This window comes from Sinohyriopsis cumingii, chromosome 13, assembly GCF_028554795.1.
Source record: "Sinohyriopsis cumingii isolate HCF-2022 chromosome 13, ASM2855479v2, whole genome shotgun sequence".
Taxonomy (NCBI): Eukaryota; Metazoa; Mollusca; class Bivalvia; order Unionida; family Unionidae; genus Sinohyriopsis; species Sinohyriopsis cumingii.
The window spans coordinates 28,916,933-28,935,396 of NC_142973.1; the positions used below are offsets into that span (position 1 = coordinate 28,916,933).

Here is an 18,464-nt window from a genome sequence, read left to right on the forward strand (position 1 = left end):
CTATTAAATTGGCTGCTAGCGCGTGTTTGTTCATTTCTATTGATTGATTCGCATCATACCAAAACGCCATCTTCTGCGACAAAATGCCAATTCTGTGCACAGGTTGAGTACACAGAGATGTTAGAGACACATGGTGGAAGTTTTCTGCCTGAAACATGACCATTTCGATATAACATCATTATTCTTGTCAATGACCACTTGTACACCAAGTTCTACGGAAGCAATTAGTGAAGCGAGAACACAGTTATTCAAATCAGTTCAATGTGATTAGCCATTACGTGGGTATTGATTAATTAGAAAAGATAAGTGGACTGGTAAAGTGACCAAGATCCGGAGTATTTTTCGCAATGGAGGTTTGCAACCTACTAAGATCTTTACTACTGATATTGCTTCTCATGTTGTCAGTGGTGGGCAACGTCTGTGTCATGATACGTACGCGCACATCTGGACACTCTGAAACCCACCTTAAGAGGATTATAAACATTCTGGTTATTTCAGGAATGATAAGCACCGTGATCAGCATAACCAATATGTTAATATCTGTCTTATCAGGTAAGTTGAGATACTTTCATCGAATATCCAGATTTAAAGATTTAAAATAAACCTAAAAGTGGGAAAGAGTCCTAATGTCACTTTAAAGTTGAGGTTTTCAGTGACGCATCGCCTAACTTTTTCATACCACTTTTATTATCTTGTCTTTTTTACAATGTTTGATATTTGTGAAGAGTATTCAAAAAGAAACCTGTTTTCTGCTGCTGTACAACTGATATTACACAGTATCAATTTAGCTGAGTCCATACTCAGTTTTAGACATTAGTGTTTTGTTTCTTTAAATTAAGATGTAACACAAGAATCGAGTGAGATTACTTTTCTAATCCAATATAATGTATGAAACAAAACAGACAAAACCGTAGTAATTCTATGCACGATATTTTTTTTATTTTCAACGATTCCGTGTTCATCTATAGCAACCTTCAAAAAAGCGAACGCAAAACATTTGTTCCAGATTATTTAGTTTTTCAATTTGCACGCTTCAATGCTTTTCAGCAACACAAAATGAAATTTCTGAATTATGATTTATTTAGCTGTAATCGTATCGCAAATACCTCATTCCTGTAGATTTTCGGTAGAAATCTGCCAGCAATTTCTTTTTTAATGCAGACTCTTTCATAACCAAGAAATTACCTGTATTGGAGATTATTGGTAATAAATGTTAACATTGATTCTGAAAAACATTTACTTGGCAACGAACATTACACAGCAGAAAGAAGTTTTTGTATAAAAGAAAATGCAGGTTTTTTTTTTTAACTCAAAACGTTTTAAAAACTGCATCTAAAATATGTACATACATGACCACACCAAACTTTATTTCTCCACTCTTATCATTCCTTCATCCTTCTCATTTTTTCATTTATGTATCTACGTCGCCTGACCTGATTGTTTCCACGACTCTTTCCTGAATACGCGTTAATTAATTATTTATGTTTACAACGGAGAGGAACTTGTAAGTTGTAAACTTTGTTTTCAGTGTTGTTACCCTGCATGCATAAGTGTGATCCCTTAATTCTTGGCAATAAAATGTGTTTAAAAATAAACAAATAAATAAATAGATAAATAAATAAATAGATAAATAAATAAATAATAATGATAATAATCATAGTAAATGAATGAACAATAAATTGTAAACAAAAATGGAAGCAAAACTCACGAAAAATTTCCTTATTTTTGACCGAACTGTTCAATGGCATCCTTCCATCTTCGAGTAATAATGCGTAGCCGAAGCAAATTTGGAAAACAGTCAATGCTTTTCCTTTGTTTTCATAAAACATATTATCAAGGTCATTTTTAGCGAGACTGAGGCCGGCTAACTGTCTGTGGAAATAGCAAACACGATTCATTAGAACAGGAGAGAAATTCAACGTCGGATAAACACATTATTTCAAATCTCTAATGAAATCATTCATAAACAATGAATTTATTTCTTATGGTTACTTTGGCGTCATATCACAAGGAAAATAAGATGATCAAGTCATTCTAGTGATACAAGGACCGATCTTGTCTAATGCGTTATTTAGAAACGGTTAGGTTACTTCCAAACAGAATTACCTTTGATGTCACCATGGAAAAACCAACCAATGAATAAAGTTTAAGGCGATTTTATTCAAGTTTTGAACTCAGTCTAGTTTAAACTGTCGTATTATCTTCATCTATGTAGTGACACAACTTCTCTGCGAAGAATTGGAATAATGTAGTTGTAGACTGTGAGTTTGTGTGTGTGTGTGTGTGTGTGTGTGTGTGTGTGTGTGTGTGTATGTGTGTGTGTGTTTGTGTGTGTGTGTGTGTGTGTGTGTGTGTGTTTCGGGTTTTGTAATGTAGCTTTAACAAATTTTTCAGTCATAGCACTACGATGTCTGCAGTGTGGCAGTTTATAGTGAAGTCTATCACTTGGGCATCATGCCATAGAGATGTAGCATGATGTTTCACACAGTCACATTATCCTGACACTACGCCGACCTAACACTGACCTCTTTATGCTGAGCGCCAAGCGAGGCAGCTGTTAGTACCATTTTTATGTCTTTGGTATGACTCTGTCGAAAGTTCGAACTCGCGACCTTCCGCATCTGGGGCGAGAGTTCTGACCAATAGGCCACCGGAGCGGTGTGAGAAATGGAATACTGTATTTGTTGAATACATGACTCTAAGGACGACGCAGTGGTTTTAATAAAATGTTAGCATAGGGTGCGCACTAGTATTAACATTACAACTTACTGTCGTCCATTCTCATCTTCGATTGCGAGATTGGACCAAGACTTCATGTCCCATAGCTCTTGATGTTACACAAATAGAAGCGATTATTGAATTAGATTTGCATCGATTAAAATTTGTCAGCCTCGAAAAATAGAAGTTTTGCGGCATTTTTTTTATTGTGAACTTTTTGCTGTTAAAAAAGGTGTGTGTGTGGGATTCTCGGGTTTGCACTTAATGATATAGCTCGGCACCACAATGTTATGTGCTATCTTGTCAGCAGGAAATTAAGTACAGGATATCAAGGTAAATATAAATATTTTGTTCTCAACTGTAGTACAGATGATAAATTAATAATAAAAAATATAACAAATCCCTTTTTTAGCCAATGAGTGCGTCGCGTTTTATTTAGTGCTGTACTTATTACTCCACCAGAACACCAGCTCTCTGGCATAAACATAACTAGTAGTACCATACTTTGAAGCTTGATTTCAAACCTATCTTGAAGGCAGACAACAACAAATTTATATTTTAAATAAACTTTCAGATAACAAACTCATAAAGTCAGGTGTTCCACAAGGATCAGTTTTTGGACCATTGCTCTTTCTGCTGTACATCAATGTTTTGCCATATCACATTGAGCTATCCACCACCAACATGTTTGCAGATCATATGACATTATATAACATCGGATCAAGCTTTAAGTATGAAAAATAAACAAGAAATACTCGATCCTATCATGTGTTGGCAATGGCGTCAACATGATGTTTTTGCTCCTAAATGTGGCAATTTTTCTATGTTATTATATGGAAACTACTCTCTTTTAATTTTAATACTAGTGTTTTGCACAAAACATTAATGAACACTACATTTTTGCATATGTAAACATTTTGGTACAGCGCTAAATTCTTGAGTCTTGTTTTTAGTTTTCATTAGGAACACGTTACTCATTTGTTCGGCAAAAGGATACCGACGTCGAGTGAGCCTCTTATGTCCATATAAAGATGTCAAGATTGCTTCCTATCGTAATTACGTCGCGGTGCATTCCGGGAGAAACTGGTTGTTTCTCACTAGTTCAGTCTTTCAAAGGCTGTACTGTAAACTGTTAATTAGCTAAATTGAATCCCAATTTGCAGGCTCGAAAGAGCATATTTTAAATTATGTTGTTTGGGTAGTAAATAAAAATCGATACTTTTTTCCGAATTCGAGACCGTTTTCACCTTAAGTTCACATACACAAGAGTAGTGTTTTGACTACTTTAATAAGCAAACAAACTCCATGATATTGGTCTTGTCAAAATGCATGAGATAAATCAATGATTTAATTGCATTACTTATGTTTTCAGAGGCCCCCGGTGGCCGGGTGGTCTAAGGAAATTCAACTTTACAATGTCACCGACATCTCACCTCTGTCTACGTGGGTTTGAGTATGAATTCGACCAACGTGGATATGTGAGAAAGTTTGCCAGTACCGTCCTGTGGATCGGTATTTCTTCCGATGGTTTTCCCGGGTTCTTATTAGACCGAATTATTCTGGTCACTGTGTATAGCCTATTATGTGCTGAAAAATGGCACTGAAACCACAAAACAACAACAACAAAAAAAGTACGTTTTCTTTTGATTCCACGCTTGTCTGTCAGTCTTCTTCCTTTTGATCTCATGAAAGCAGGGGCGTATTAACCATTAAGCAGGCTAAGCACGTGCTTAGGGCACCAGGGCCAAAGAGGGCACCACACAGTTGAGAAAAGGGTGAAAAGAAAAAAAAAACGAATGAAGATTTGTAAAAAAAAAATTGATAAAACTAGTGCAAATTGATCATAATGTTCTGTTTCTTGATCATGGTGCACCCTAGGGTTATCTTCCCAGGTGTACGTGGAAAGGAGGGGGGCACCAAGATTTGTCAGTGCTTAGGGCACCAGTGAGCCTTAATCCGCCCCTGCATGAAAGTGATATATCTGATACAACGATTATCGGATTATTGGCTTGGCTACCTTCTTATCCTAGGTATTAGAGAAATTAATGTTAAAAATATGATACTATATCATATATACAATCGATTCGGCTTCAGGCGGCATCTCTGTACTGATCAGTGTGTGAAACATGCGACATCTCTGTACTGATCGGTGTGTGAAACAGGCGGCATCTCTGTACTGATCGGTATGTGAAACAGGCGACATCTCTGTACTGATCGGTGTGTGAAACAGGCGACATCTCTGTGCTGATCGGTATTTGAAACAGGCGACATCTCTGTACTGATCGGTGTGTGAAACTCGCCAAAATATCAGGCAAGCTCACAAGACCAGTAACTTGGAAATATTACTTGTCCTGTCCGTAAAAAGCTGGTCCCACATTTCATTATACAAAAAGACACAGTGTAGTCAGTGACTCAGTGGTAAAAGCTGGTAGACATGACCATCAACCTTTAACAAGATGGTTTGGATAACAAAACATGGACAATAAAGGCAGAAATACAAATGAAGTTCTTTCTATCACATAGTGCTACTATCAATTTATCAAAGTCTGCCTAAATTTGCGACTGTGTTCAGACCAGGATAATGATGCATACTGGTTACTGTCCATCTGATCCAGAACCAGACATAACTCATTTACAAGCTGGACATCATAATATGTTGCTGAAATTGATGACGAGTATGAATCATAGAGAAGAAAAAAATAATCACCACCCTCTTCTATCATCATTATCCTTATCAGTACTTGATCAAGTCTCCAAAGATAAAAATGTCATATCCAGAGTGCACCTGCCATGAAATTAAGTATGTGGATTGCTGGAACAGGATCTAATGCATCCACATCAGCAGACTGCAGTTGGACAGTAAGCATGATTGGCATAGCTTTCACGTGCACCCTCCTTCTATATACCTCGCAAATTATGTAACCCACCAGTTTTAAAATATCGCTTTCGTTTGATAGTGTCGTATTCCTTTTGAATAGATCCTTTTCGTGGATTTTGTTCGCTTTTAGCCTCTGGTGGCTTCTAGGCATCCAAAAACCACCACGTGTGGACGCTGGGAATTAAAAGTGAGCATGTGTGATCAGACATCATACAATCGCAAAAGAGTTTTTAAATGGAGTTGCAAGCGTCTATTGAGCGTATACTACATGCGAGTTATTTATCTTCTCACATCACCAAGATTCACGAGTGATCATTAATTGAACTATTTCTATAATATCATCAAATATACAATTTGTAGATTATATTTACTCTATATACATAACAACTCAACTGGTCAGACGGAATGGCAACGTTATTTATGTCCCAGTCCGCGTTTAAGTTAGCTGCCAAAAGACCGGGGGGCTAGCAGATGTTTCGCACGAGGAGTAGTACTGATGTTTGATTTTTGTTTGTGCTTAAAGAGGTGATTAATTTTTATTTTGATAATGGAAGTCTAATTAGATTTTTCTCTTCGATGCTGAAATCCCTTTGACATAATTACTCGCTGTATCTTATTCACAAGTATCACCGCTAAAACATAATTTTGTTTATTTTCTACGTCTTTCCAGGTGACTAACGGTGTGTGAGAAGAAAGTCTTTTCATTCCATGTAATGTTTATATTAATGCCCCTATTTGTGAGGGAGAAAAAAAAATCCAATGTAGCGTGGAAAGTAGGCCCTTTATTTGTGTAAATTTTCAGTTTTGTGGCAGATACTTCTGTGCTCTTGATTTAACGCCTAGCTGTTGGCATAGTTACTGCTGAGCCTTTTTCAATTTTTAGACATCCTTGAAGTATTGTAACTAACTTCATAATTATAGCTGCAATATAACATATTTTTGGTCAATTTTTTGATCTCTTGTCTAAAGTGCAGTAAATATCATGAGATAGATTAACGGTACTTCTCTAATCATCATTGAGTATATTGTATAATTTCCACCCCAACCCCTACTACCACCAACCCCCGGTTTAAGGGGATTTGTGTAGCCAAATACATTTGGAGTATTTACTATTTAATGTAAAATAATTAAAAAATGGAATTTATCCTCTTTCTCAGGTTTATCACAAAACATACAAACCCTATATTCACTTAGAATACTGTTATGGTTAGAAGTTTCAACAAAGAATGAACAGAAACCCATAGCTTGAGAGAAGTCATTCTGAATTATAAAGGAATATAATGACTGTTATATGGTGATATCCTTAATTCGGGCATAGTATATTTATAATGATTAACAAAAGGACAGTCCAAATTAGAGTTCCCTAGATAACCCGGATGAATGAATATTTAGCTAAATAATTGAAAGATGAGACGGGTGAAAAGAACAATTTAGGGTAATTTGTATTAAGCTTTTTGAAAGCATGTATGCAATGGGCTTGGTTACAGAATTAGTACGGTGTGTTGAACCACATCATGGCGGAAATGATTAAATATTAAAAAGATTAAACTGCGCACTAATGTTGTACTCTTTGAATGTATTGATTGTTGCTCCGCTGCAGTTAATGTTGCGCTGATTTTAAGAAAAGCATCCCCGCAACGATGCCGTTGATTACTTGTAATAAGTGGTTTCGGTTTTATGGTCTGAATATAAAAAAAAAAAACAACACTGTTATAAATGTAGCTGGGGCAACCGGTTTAGTAGCTAGTTTCCATATGGCGTTTCATGTATCGTTCCTTTTCGGTAATTATACTGTAGACGACAATATAATATATGGCCTAACCCATGTATATATATATATCTTTTTACTAAAATATAAATTATGACCTGACCTACGTTTATATTTGTACTACCTGTACACTTCTGTAACACAAATATGAAAAATTGACATAGCTTGTTTTCGTTCTACCCGTACACTAGTGCAAAACACTGACATATAGTGGGGTTTTCTTCTGCTGATAAGCTGGTGTAAAACTAATATGTCAAATGAACAAACTAACTTTATTCGCTCTATTGGCACTTTGGTGACACACAGCCATTCCAATTGGACATACTGACTTTATTCCTTCTTCTAGTTCATTGGCATAAAACAAATATGCCAATTAGACAATCTGACTTTATTCGTTTTAGCGGTTCAATTTTGTAACACAAATATGCCCATTGGACATACTGACGTTATTCGTTTTACTGGTTCATTGGTGTAACACAAATATGACAATTGGACATTCTGACTTTAATCGTTGTACTGGTTCACTGGTGTAAAAAAAAAACGCTAATTGGACATTCTGACGTTATTCGTTTTACTGGTTCATTGGTGCAACACCGATATGACAATTGGACATTCTGACTTTTCTCGTTTTACTGGTCCATTGGTGTAACATAAATACGTCAATTGGGCATACTGACATTATTCGTTTTACTTGTTAATGGTGTAAAACAAATATGCTAATTGGACATACTAACGTTATTCGTTTTACTGGTTCATTTGTGTTACACAAATATGCTAATTGGACATAATGACGTTATTCGTTTTACTGGTTCATTTGTGTTACACAAATATGCTAATTGGACATAATGACGTTATTCGTTTTACTGGTTCATTTGTGTTATACATATATGCTAATTGGACATACTAACATTATTCGTTTTACTGGTTCATTTGTGTTACACAAATATGCTAATTGGACATACTGACGTTATTCGTTTTACTGGTTCATTTGTGTTACACAAATATGCTACTTGGACATTCTGACTTTATTCGTTTCAATGGTTTATTGGTGCAACACAGATATGACAATTGGACATACTGGGATCGTAATAGGATTTACACTCGCATACTTAGGTCATTTGTTAAACCAGGATTTGTTTTAAAGAAAATATTTGTTATTATACAAGACATGGTACGTTATATGAATTTGGCGTGGGTTCATTTCGAGAACACGGAAATATTTCGTTGCATTTGAAAGGATGAACATTTTCCTTATTAGAATTTTATGGTTTGATTAACTTGACGTTCTAAAAACAGCAAAAATAAACAGAGCAAAGATAATGGTACGCGCCCGTCTATCGGTGTCGCCAGAATCCCTCCCCCCTCCAAAAAAAAAACAAAAAAAAACAAAGCATTTTGGACATACCTTATACAAACATAAAACAAATAAATATTAGATATTACTAAAATGTATTGCTATTTTGTTTCCTTGAAAAATATGATTCGCATTTCGTAAGAGCACTGGAGCATCAGACGGTTGATATTTCTTTATCTTTACCAGAAGCGAAAACTCCATTACATTTATGGCATCTTACAAGAATTAGACTCGAAAAAGTACACTGCTTACTCTACCTAAAATAGCACTTATATCTCGCCGGATATTAAACTACGGGATATGCAACAACTTTCAGTTTAAATCTTAGCAATATACGCTTGATGTTCATAATGAGAATTCTAGTGTAATTATATTTAATGAGAATGAATACGGAGTCATTGAAGTACACGTCAACGTGATTAATGGATATTACCGCATTTATGTATGTAATGCACTATAGGAACTGTGGATGGGAGGAGATACAATTTTCCGATCATGTACGTACGTAAGCATGCGCGACAAGTAGACATTAGGCAAATAAATCGGATGATTGGCAATGGATTATCGTTTAAAGGTAGCAACCATACCATATGAAATTTGAAATATTCTTTGTTGATCTTTTTATTAATTCAAAATTTTTACCATAGGGATTATCAAAGCATGCAAACATTGTGTATTTAATTTTCCATGAATGAAAATAAGGAAAATAATTAAGCTTTTGTGCCATTTGTAAATGATATCTTGTCAGTAAGAGGCACATTCCACTTATTCATATAGTGTTTACGATGTAGTGTTTACGATGTTGGTTCATGTCATTCCCTTACGACTAATGTCTCACACATCACACGGGTCACCTATGTGAACGATTGCTAGGTGGCCATAAACATGATTAAGCGTAAAAAAATGGTTACTTACAGCATCTGAGGAGGAAATAAATAACTTACAAGCATGTGATAGAAACAAGCATTTGCAATAATTCAGTGGATTAAAAAATATTGGCAATTCAGCTTCCAAACCATATTTCAAAAAAGCAATTTAAACCTTACCCGCCTTGTGCAAACCAACGTCGAATGTGTATATTTAATCAAGCTAGAGTCATAAAATCAATCATCATTGATGGGTCAAAGTAATATAATTGCATCACATTATTTCCTAGGGGACAATTGTCCTAGTCTAATTACGAAAAGCAATATTTACGGGTGACAAAGATTAAGCAGTTTCAAATTCAAGTGTAAGGACACCGTTGATGTTTGTCTGGGCAGCTGGGAAACGTATTACCCAAAGTTCAATTTTCTCTTAGTATTTGAATGCATCTGACTTTGTACTGTTGTCAGTTATAAAATGTCTCTTTTTAACACAAAATTTAAGTATACTGTCATAGAAAAATCCCGCCTTAATACCTTACATTAATTTGGTAACGTTAATTAAGTCACTCGTATGACATAATGAAAACCATGAGATTTGCAGATTGTGAGTTTGTATTGTGAATTATGGACATGGAGTTATCCTTTCATCCTCATTGCAGGTGGTTGGCCATTCGGAAGTACAGCATGCCAAGCAGTGGCCTGTTGTGGAACGGTGGCGTCCGCTATGACAGCTTGGATGATGGCACTAGCGGCCGTAGAAAGGTTTGTATTATTTTATTGCCATTATTTAACATTTGTTTTACAAACCAAACTAAGAAAAACTGAATTCATGTTCTGCCAGAGGTATGGTTTGATATCCAATGGAAATCCAAGAGTTTGGAGCTCAGGGATCTCACCATACGATTGTCTTGAATTAGCGACTTCTAACTTTAGCTCATGCGTCGATGCCTACGTCACCCGTCCTGATTCGGATTTCATTGCTGCGCAATGGAAAGCCAAGCCAGGAAAGGGGGAAAACCAAAGTTAGGGAGCTGAAAACATTTTGTATTAGACCTAATGGTGAACGTTTTCTAAGGTAGAATCAATTGAGAATGAAAACAAAGAATGCCAATTCACAATTTCAGATTAAAGCAAAAATAAGATTTATTTATTTAAAGTGTGGGGAAATTAGATGACTCGGAGTTTTCTGGCGCCATACAGATTGTGTGTTAATACTCTTAGTTGATGAGATTAACATAATCTATTGTGGAGTTTGCACCAAGACAAGGAAATCATAGTCGCGGGGTTACATTATTTGTCTCCCTACGAGGCTCTGTACCAGCTACTGGGATTTCCTTGTCTTGGTACAAAGACCAACATGGATTATTTTTTTCACCCGATTCGTTTCCAATCACATTTAAAAAAGTGATATGTTTAGAAGTCAACTTGGGCAAGTTTGTATTCACGACCTTTTTTCATTTATGAGTGAAGTTCTGTTTATTATAGATCTGTTGCAGTTGTTCTTTGATTTATAATAACTCGGTCAGACAAAGCAGAAAACAACAAGGGTTTCATCTTTTTAAAGGTAAAACTTAGAGCGAGGACACCGTGACTGAGTCAACCGGAATGAGACAACTAGGCTGAGATAAGAAAAGTAAAGTTAGAAAATGAGCAAGATTTCTCTATCGCACGGGAGAAAATAAAATGTATTCGTAATGTAGGCCAACTGTAAGGGAGATATAGCTTTTGCGTTTAAATTTGCCTTGACTGAAATATTTAATTTCTCCATACAGAAACAGATTCAATTTTTTTTTCTAATCTACATAAGTAAATCAATATTATTTTCTTACAAAATTATTCCGCCCAAGTAAACTGCTTGTTTAACACTGCCACTGAGTGCAAACTTAATATGTTTAATCTTGCAACATGAGAACAATCAAGCATGTCTTTAGCTAATATAACCTCCAAGATTTTGTACCATTTTCAAATGTCCTCTTGTACGTATCGTCAAAGCAAAACAGTCTAAAATGTCATAGTCATTCTAAATTAAAAATTACTGGTTTATCTAAATAGAAGATATGTCTTTGAACCATTCATCTACCAAGTCATAATTTTTCGCGCTTTGCAGATATTTTATCTATGTTGTACCTCACAATAATATTCAGTACAGATTCGTCATTTTGGCAAACATGGCAAGTGAGGCTTCAAATCGTAATTATCTTTTGCTATATAGTCCTTCCATTTCTTTGGCATTACTTAACTTTCCAGTGTGTCCAAATCCTAAAATGTGATATATTAATATAAAATATCTTCAAAGATGAACTCATGGTGAAGTTGTTGCATATGTTAACCGGCATTCTTTCCCAGTGGATGAGCTATAAGCAAAATAACGTGCAAGTGATCGTTTATTTCACTTCCGGACCAGCAATATTGCATCATTTCTCGCTGTGCATTGTCGTCAGAATACACACATACAACCACACAATAATGCTCATATTCCAAACAAGGAACACTTTCCTTTAAATCAATCCCGATAATGCTCAAATCTAACTCTTGTATCACCACCAGAATGATAGAGGAAAAAATGCTGTAAATTTACCATGACTACATTCGTGCGTACGTAACCGGAAGTAATAATTTGACAAACAAATTGAGGAAGTTCAGTAACCATGATAATTTTAATGCTGATGACTATGACTTCATTGTGTTATATATAACACTCCAGGAGTCATTCTTGCAAGATGACTACGACTTCACTGTGTTACATATATAACATTCCAGGAGTCATTCTTGCAAGATGACTATGACTTCATTGTGTTATATATAACACTCCAGGAGTCATTCTTGCAAGATGACTTTGACTTCATTGTGTTATATATAACAATCTATAACAATCCGGGAGTCATTATTGCAAGATGACTATGACTTCATTGTGTTATATATATCACTCCAGGAGTCATTCTTGCAAGATGACTATGACTTCATTGTGTTATATATATCACTCCAGGAGTCATTCTTGCAAGATGACTATGACTTCATTGTGTTATATATAACACTCTAGGAGTCATTCTTGCAACATGACTATGATCAAAGCCCTAGACGCCGATATTTAACATTTTGGTTTTTTGGGCGTTAGATTTTAGTGATAAGTTTCATAACGTTATTAACTTTAATAGTTTTCGATACTCTATCATGTTAAAATAAATAATTTCCTTTAAATCAATACCAAGAGTGTTTAAATCTAACTCTTTTATCACTACCTAAATGAGAGAGGAATAAATGCCATGAAAGTTTCACCCCTGTGTTCTGCACTACCAGAAAGGAAGATGCTTTAATCTGTATGTTCACGTTGAAAACTGTTGCAAATAATTTATTTATATTTGAAACAAATAAATATCCTTTGAAATATTTTGTACTTGAATTAAGTCAAGGCTTGCTGACTGGAAAATTGAACTTGCCCTCGGGAAAATCGAGCCCGCCCCCAAAATGGTCAGGTAAAAAATGGTTTCGAAATAGATTTTTAAGAGAGCGAGAGAGATAGACAGAGATAGAAAGACAAAAGTTGTTAAACAACCAATAACAGAGCTGCATTAATTTAATTTTAATCACGTATTCATACATAACATTATTCTTTATCTTTCCAATTCAAGTTCAAATGACCATGCTGATTTAATTATTTATCCACGAGGAAAACAAGGTAAAATTAAATCCATCAGTGAAATAGTCACAAAATTGTCAATGATTTCACTCAATCATGTTCTTCTGGGGGGTGTTATGTCCACTCACAGTCTACTTCCGCTTCCATTTAACATTTAATCACCTTGAAACCACCGACAAGCATGAACAAATTTGACAGGCCGATTTTTGAGATTGAGAACATCTGTTTTTAGCCATTTGATTATTTGCCAAGCAGTATTTACTTATCGGTCTCTTACCACATAAACAACGGATAACAAACACTGCGTTTGCGTATTCCGTTTTCCGTTCATCGATCAGGCTTCTATTGAAATCCTAGTGGTTGATTGTTGGTGACGAGATTTTTTTTATTTCCAAGTTATATTTTTAACAATTTACGCCATACTTGCCTAAAGAGGGAGAGATGCATCAAAACAATCTTTATACTCCGCCAGCTAACAAACTACCCACTGCATGGGTAGTGACCTAAACTTTGACAAATCCCGTAAACGTACACATGTTGCGATCCAAATGAGATTGATAAGTTAAAATGGCAATATTTATTCCTTATTTGTCAAAACTATTTTCAGTTGGTAACAGAACACTGACAAACCCCAACTCAATTTTGTTGGACTTGACCATCGGAAAGTTACTTGGAAACTTGAGTTTGCCCGAGCCGAATTTGAGCTTGTCCCGGGAGTAGGGCAAGTTGATTTGTAACTCCCTGAATAAATTCATAAAATGTTTGTGATGATTGCCATGGGAACAAAGCATTTCATATCTCTGCCAAATGAATGATAATCTGTCTAATAAGCACTTTTAAAATGAATCCCTTCACTTACGAAATTTAGCTGTATTAGGAGCTGCTCCAACGGACTTTGAAATCTGATAACATGACGGGAATATCACAATGTGACTTGGAGATTCTTGTCATGAAATATGCATCTATTTCTTTGAGTGCAGAGACAGTAGTAATCCGAAATAAATTGGCAGTCCTGTCCTGACAATCTTGGCGCTTTTGTTGGCAAAGTTTGTGCCAACTAACGTCATTATTCTCAGATTTATTGAGGGTTGACATTTACACATCAAATTGAAAATGCTCCACACCAAATCCTAATTTAATGGGACAATCAATTTTGCAAGAGTAGTCGATGCAATTTTCGATCTTTACCAATTATGTCGTCATCATTTTTCATCATTTTCCATCGTTATTAAAAGCAAACACAAATTGTAACAGCACTAGTCCTAATATCCGTTATTGACTTTCATCGAGAAAGTTTAAATTTGGAAAATATTGTAATTAGCACAGCGTATGTGTTATTTGAATTTACATTACTTTATATAGTCTTGTTACATTTCGTAATTATTTGTTGATTATAAGGAGTCTGTATAGGGAGATATTTCTCGCCGGAGAAATTAGCCTATCTACAGGAGCAGACGTCATACTGTTTATTATTCGCGAGACTTTATGACATCATGTATTAGTTTCGTAAAATGGCCCCTCTCTAATTTCTCAAATAGGAAATTCTCTGGATATTTTAGGCATACGTGTTTAGTAATGTGAGATGGTAATAATACTTTTATTAGGTGTCTGGACTCTGTTTTGTATTTCATGGCGTGACGTACTGATATTCGGCTCGAGGCTGCTTACTAATAAGTCGTACAAAGGTGAAACAAGTCTGTGTGTGTGATTTACATTTTTAACGTAGCTTTAACAATTTTTCAGTCATATCGCTACAATGTCTGCAGTGTGGCAGTTTAAAGTGATGTCTAGCACTGGGGCATCATGCCCCAGACATGTAGCATGATGTCCCACCAGTCACATTATCCTGATATCAGGCCGACCAGTCGTATCACTAACATATTAATGCTGAGGACCTAACGAGGGAGCTGTTAGTATAATTTTTAGAAGTCTTTGGCATGACTCGGCCGAGATTTGTACCCACGACCTCCCGCATCCGGGGCGGATGCTCTAACCACTAGGTAATCGGAGAGGTGTGAAACAAGAGAAAACCATGCAAGTGTGAAATTAGTGTTTCGCGATATGCGGTCATTAGATGATTAGAGAGAGTTTATTGTAGTATTTGCACATTTAAGATCCTTTCAATTAGAAATAGTGAAAAACGTGGTTTATCAAGCCACGCTTACGTATTTTTTCGATTCGTTCAGTATGAGACTCCTTGCGTGTAACAATATAATATTCCTATATTCGTAGAACAAATACAATTTAAACTGATTTTCAATGACGTCTAGGGCATGTGTGTTCCCTACTTGTTAGTCAAATGCACTGTCGCGAAAAAAAGAGTTTGGGCAGTGTGTATAATATGGCTGTCTCCAAGGAAACATATCTGACGAGTAGCGTTATATGTAGTATCTTTCACACGGACGACGGCCAGTTAATTAGGAAGAATTTATTTGAATTGATCGGTACAGTTGTAAAAAAAATAAATCAGGTCCCCAAGGGAGAATCATTGACTTGAATGATCTACTAGCTGAAAGGCTGTGAATGACAAGGCATCGGTGAGAGTGACACGACGCAGTCTTACTATCATCTGCATATTTATGAAGCGAGTAGGCAATGACTCACCTATATTACGAGGATAAAGATAAACGACAAATATAGAATATCACATAATAAATTAAGAGTTTTTTATTTCACAATTAAGTGACCTTGCCAGCTATCTGTCAAGAAAATACATATTTAAAGTCGTAGAGTATAAAAAGCAAACATAAAACGTGATCTTAACATTGTGATAGAAAAATTGTCCGATGCATCCAAAACGAATTCAGAATAATTCCATATATTGATGGCTTCGGCTCATGTGATGCAACAAGGGAGAGACAACCCTTTCTCAGTATCGAAAACGATGAGGCGATTAAACATTTAAACAAAATTAAGTCCTTCGATATAATGTATGTCGAAATATAATGCCGATTGTATGACATCACAACCTGAGCGAGATATATTTTTGTACCTATTAGCTTTATTCCTTTATAGTGAGTCCAATTCTAAATCGTACATTTTATACCATTTATGTTGCATTACCAGCAACTTAAAACACACCAGCATGCATTACTATATACAGTAATCTATATGAAATTGTCACAAAAAGATTTATTCCATCGAATCTTTCAAATTTTGTTTGCGTAGCAAATATGCCTTTCATCACACCTGCTTAATGTATTCAGTATTCATAAACGACTTGTTCATTTTCACTATAGTCTGGGCGTGGGCGTCCGTTTTTATGTTAAACTTCATTTATAGTCTCTGCAAGGCAATCATCAATCATTACTTTTACGATGGAAAGTTTACGATCAAATATTAATATCTGACAAAAGTGGACAAAACTCGTTAAGAAGGACGTTACCTCCAATAAAAAAAAAATATAAAGTAGTATGATGGAAGTAAATGTGACGAGAAATCTGGTTTATTTTCGAGATATTTTCTTGGATGAAACCTTTTGATGGTGTGACGTGAAAAGAATGCATTAAAGTTGTATTTCCATCCAGAATCTATTAAAACTGATATCACGAACATTTTGTTTAGAGCTCTTTTCGATAAAATCAACAAATAATTTTGAGTGGTCTGTTTATTTATAGGAACCACGCTTAAACGACTGGATAAAAAGTGATAATGCTTTCCTGTGTTAATCGGAACGGGCTTCGAAAGTTAATTATTTTGAATACCGGAGATTAATTTCAAGTTGTCAACTGTCGAGATTTAGAATTTCTGATTGAGCTTGCTTCGGTTTGTAATGAAAATTAAAATTTAAGGACGTGCAATGACACTTAGAAGGTAAGGGAACAACTGAAAATGAGAGTCACGGACAATAACATTCCAAACCTAATCTGAAGGAAACACATTTGTCCAATATTGCATCTATATCTGTCATGCTCAAATACGATAGTAGCCCCAATTAATAATAATAATAATAATAATAATAATACATTTTAATGAAACCTTCAGAAACCATAAGACTTCCACAGCATCTGTTGGACTTTAAACAACTAATAGGAGTTGCATGAAAAGAACAACTACACCACTTCAAATATAGTGGCAGAAAATACTCAGTCATCCAAACAAGAATGAAACACATTGATATTATATTGCATAATGAGTTCTTAGTCAAGTTTATAGAACTGAATCACCTTTGTGTAATTGTGGCGAGGAACCAGAATCTGTAATCTTTTATTTCATAGAGTTTAATTTGTATGCTGTCTGTCGAAGAAACTTATTTCAAACTATTAATCATTTATCATTTCCAGTCAACGTTGGGATTCTATTTTGGTTTTGTGCATTTATTTTGTATAGCTTGTGACTGATTTTGTAATATACAATACGCAAGTTATTGTTAATGTAGCATTCAAAATATATCTCTCTATCTCTCTCTCTCTCTCTCTCTCTCTCTCTCTCTCTCTCTCTCTCTTATTACTCTTATATATTAATTTAGCACCAGTTTTTGTCTCATTAATGTACACGATACAACTGTGTATCTGAAAGTAGAAACTATTCTGTATTGGTTAATCACAGACCTATATTTTGCAAGAACTAAAATAGTTATTTTCAATATTTCTCTATAACTTGAACTCATAAACAGACATCATCCATTTTTAATACATTTAATTTACAACTTTCTGCTCCACCAGTCTACAAAGCTTTTACCCTCGCAGCCCTTTACTGCTTTATAGTACTATTATTTACGATGGAACGGTAGAAGAAGTTGACTTCTAACGGTTTTCATGTACACGCAGTCTTATTAATGCAGATCATTGTTTAGTTCCAACAAAGAACGTATGGGTTGTATGCAGCATCATTTTGTCAGTGCGACATTAGGAGACCATCGTAATTTCGTATATATATTATATGCAATATGTTCGTTTATTCTGTTTGCGTGGCTTGTCTGTTAATGACTTTTATACCTGACCGCATCAAAAGAGTTCCAATAATTGGCAATAACTGGAAAGATACATTGGATTCAATAGCATGGTCATTTGATGACGATGCAAAGGGTCGAAAAAATTCAGGTTCAGCAAATTCGGTCATCAATAATCGAATACACCCTACCTTGCATTTGTTTCGAAATTGACCTATTATTTGATGTTTTATCGACTGTAGAAGGCAGTAGGAAAATAAAGCAATGGACGCTGTTGCAAATCAGCATAAATAACTGTTCCATCCATTAGCAACTACATTAAAAAGTAATTTAACAAGGGTTTTGTCGGTCT

General features: G+C 35.3%; 1 protein-coding gene across 1 annotated transcript in view; it reads left to right on the forward strand.

Annotated features, from left to right (window-relative positions):
- The first annotated feature begins 10,227 nt into the window (after positions 1–10,227).
- Positions 10,228–18,464, forward strand: part of LOC149785115 (uncharacterized) — a 37,014-nt gene continuing 28,777 nt past the window's right edge. The window contains exon 1 of the mRNA XM_089931185.1: positions 10,228–10,346. Within this exon, the coding sequence (XP_089787311.1) occupies positions 10,309–10,346 (38 nt within the window). The 5' untranslated portion in view covers positions 10,228–10,308. The remainder of the gene's footprint in view (positions 10,347–18,464) is intronic.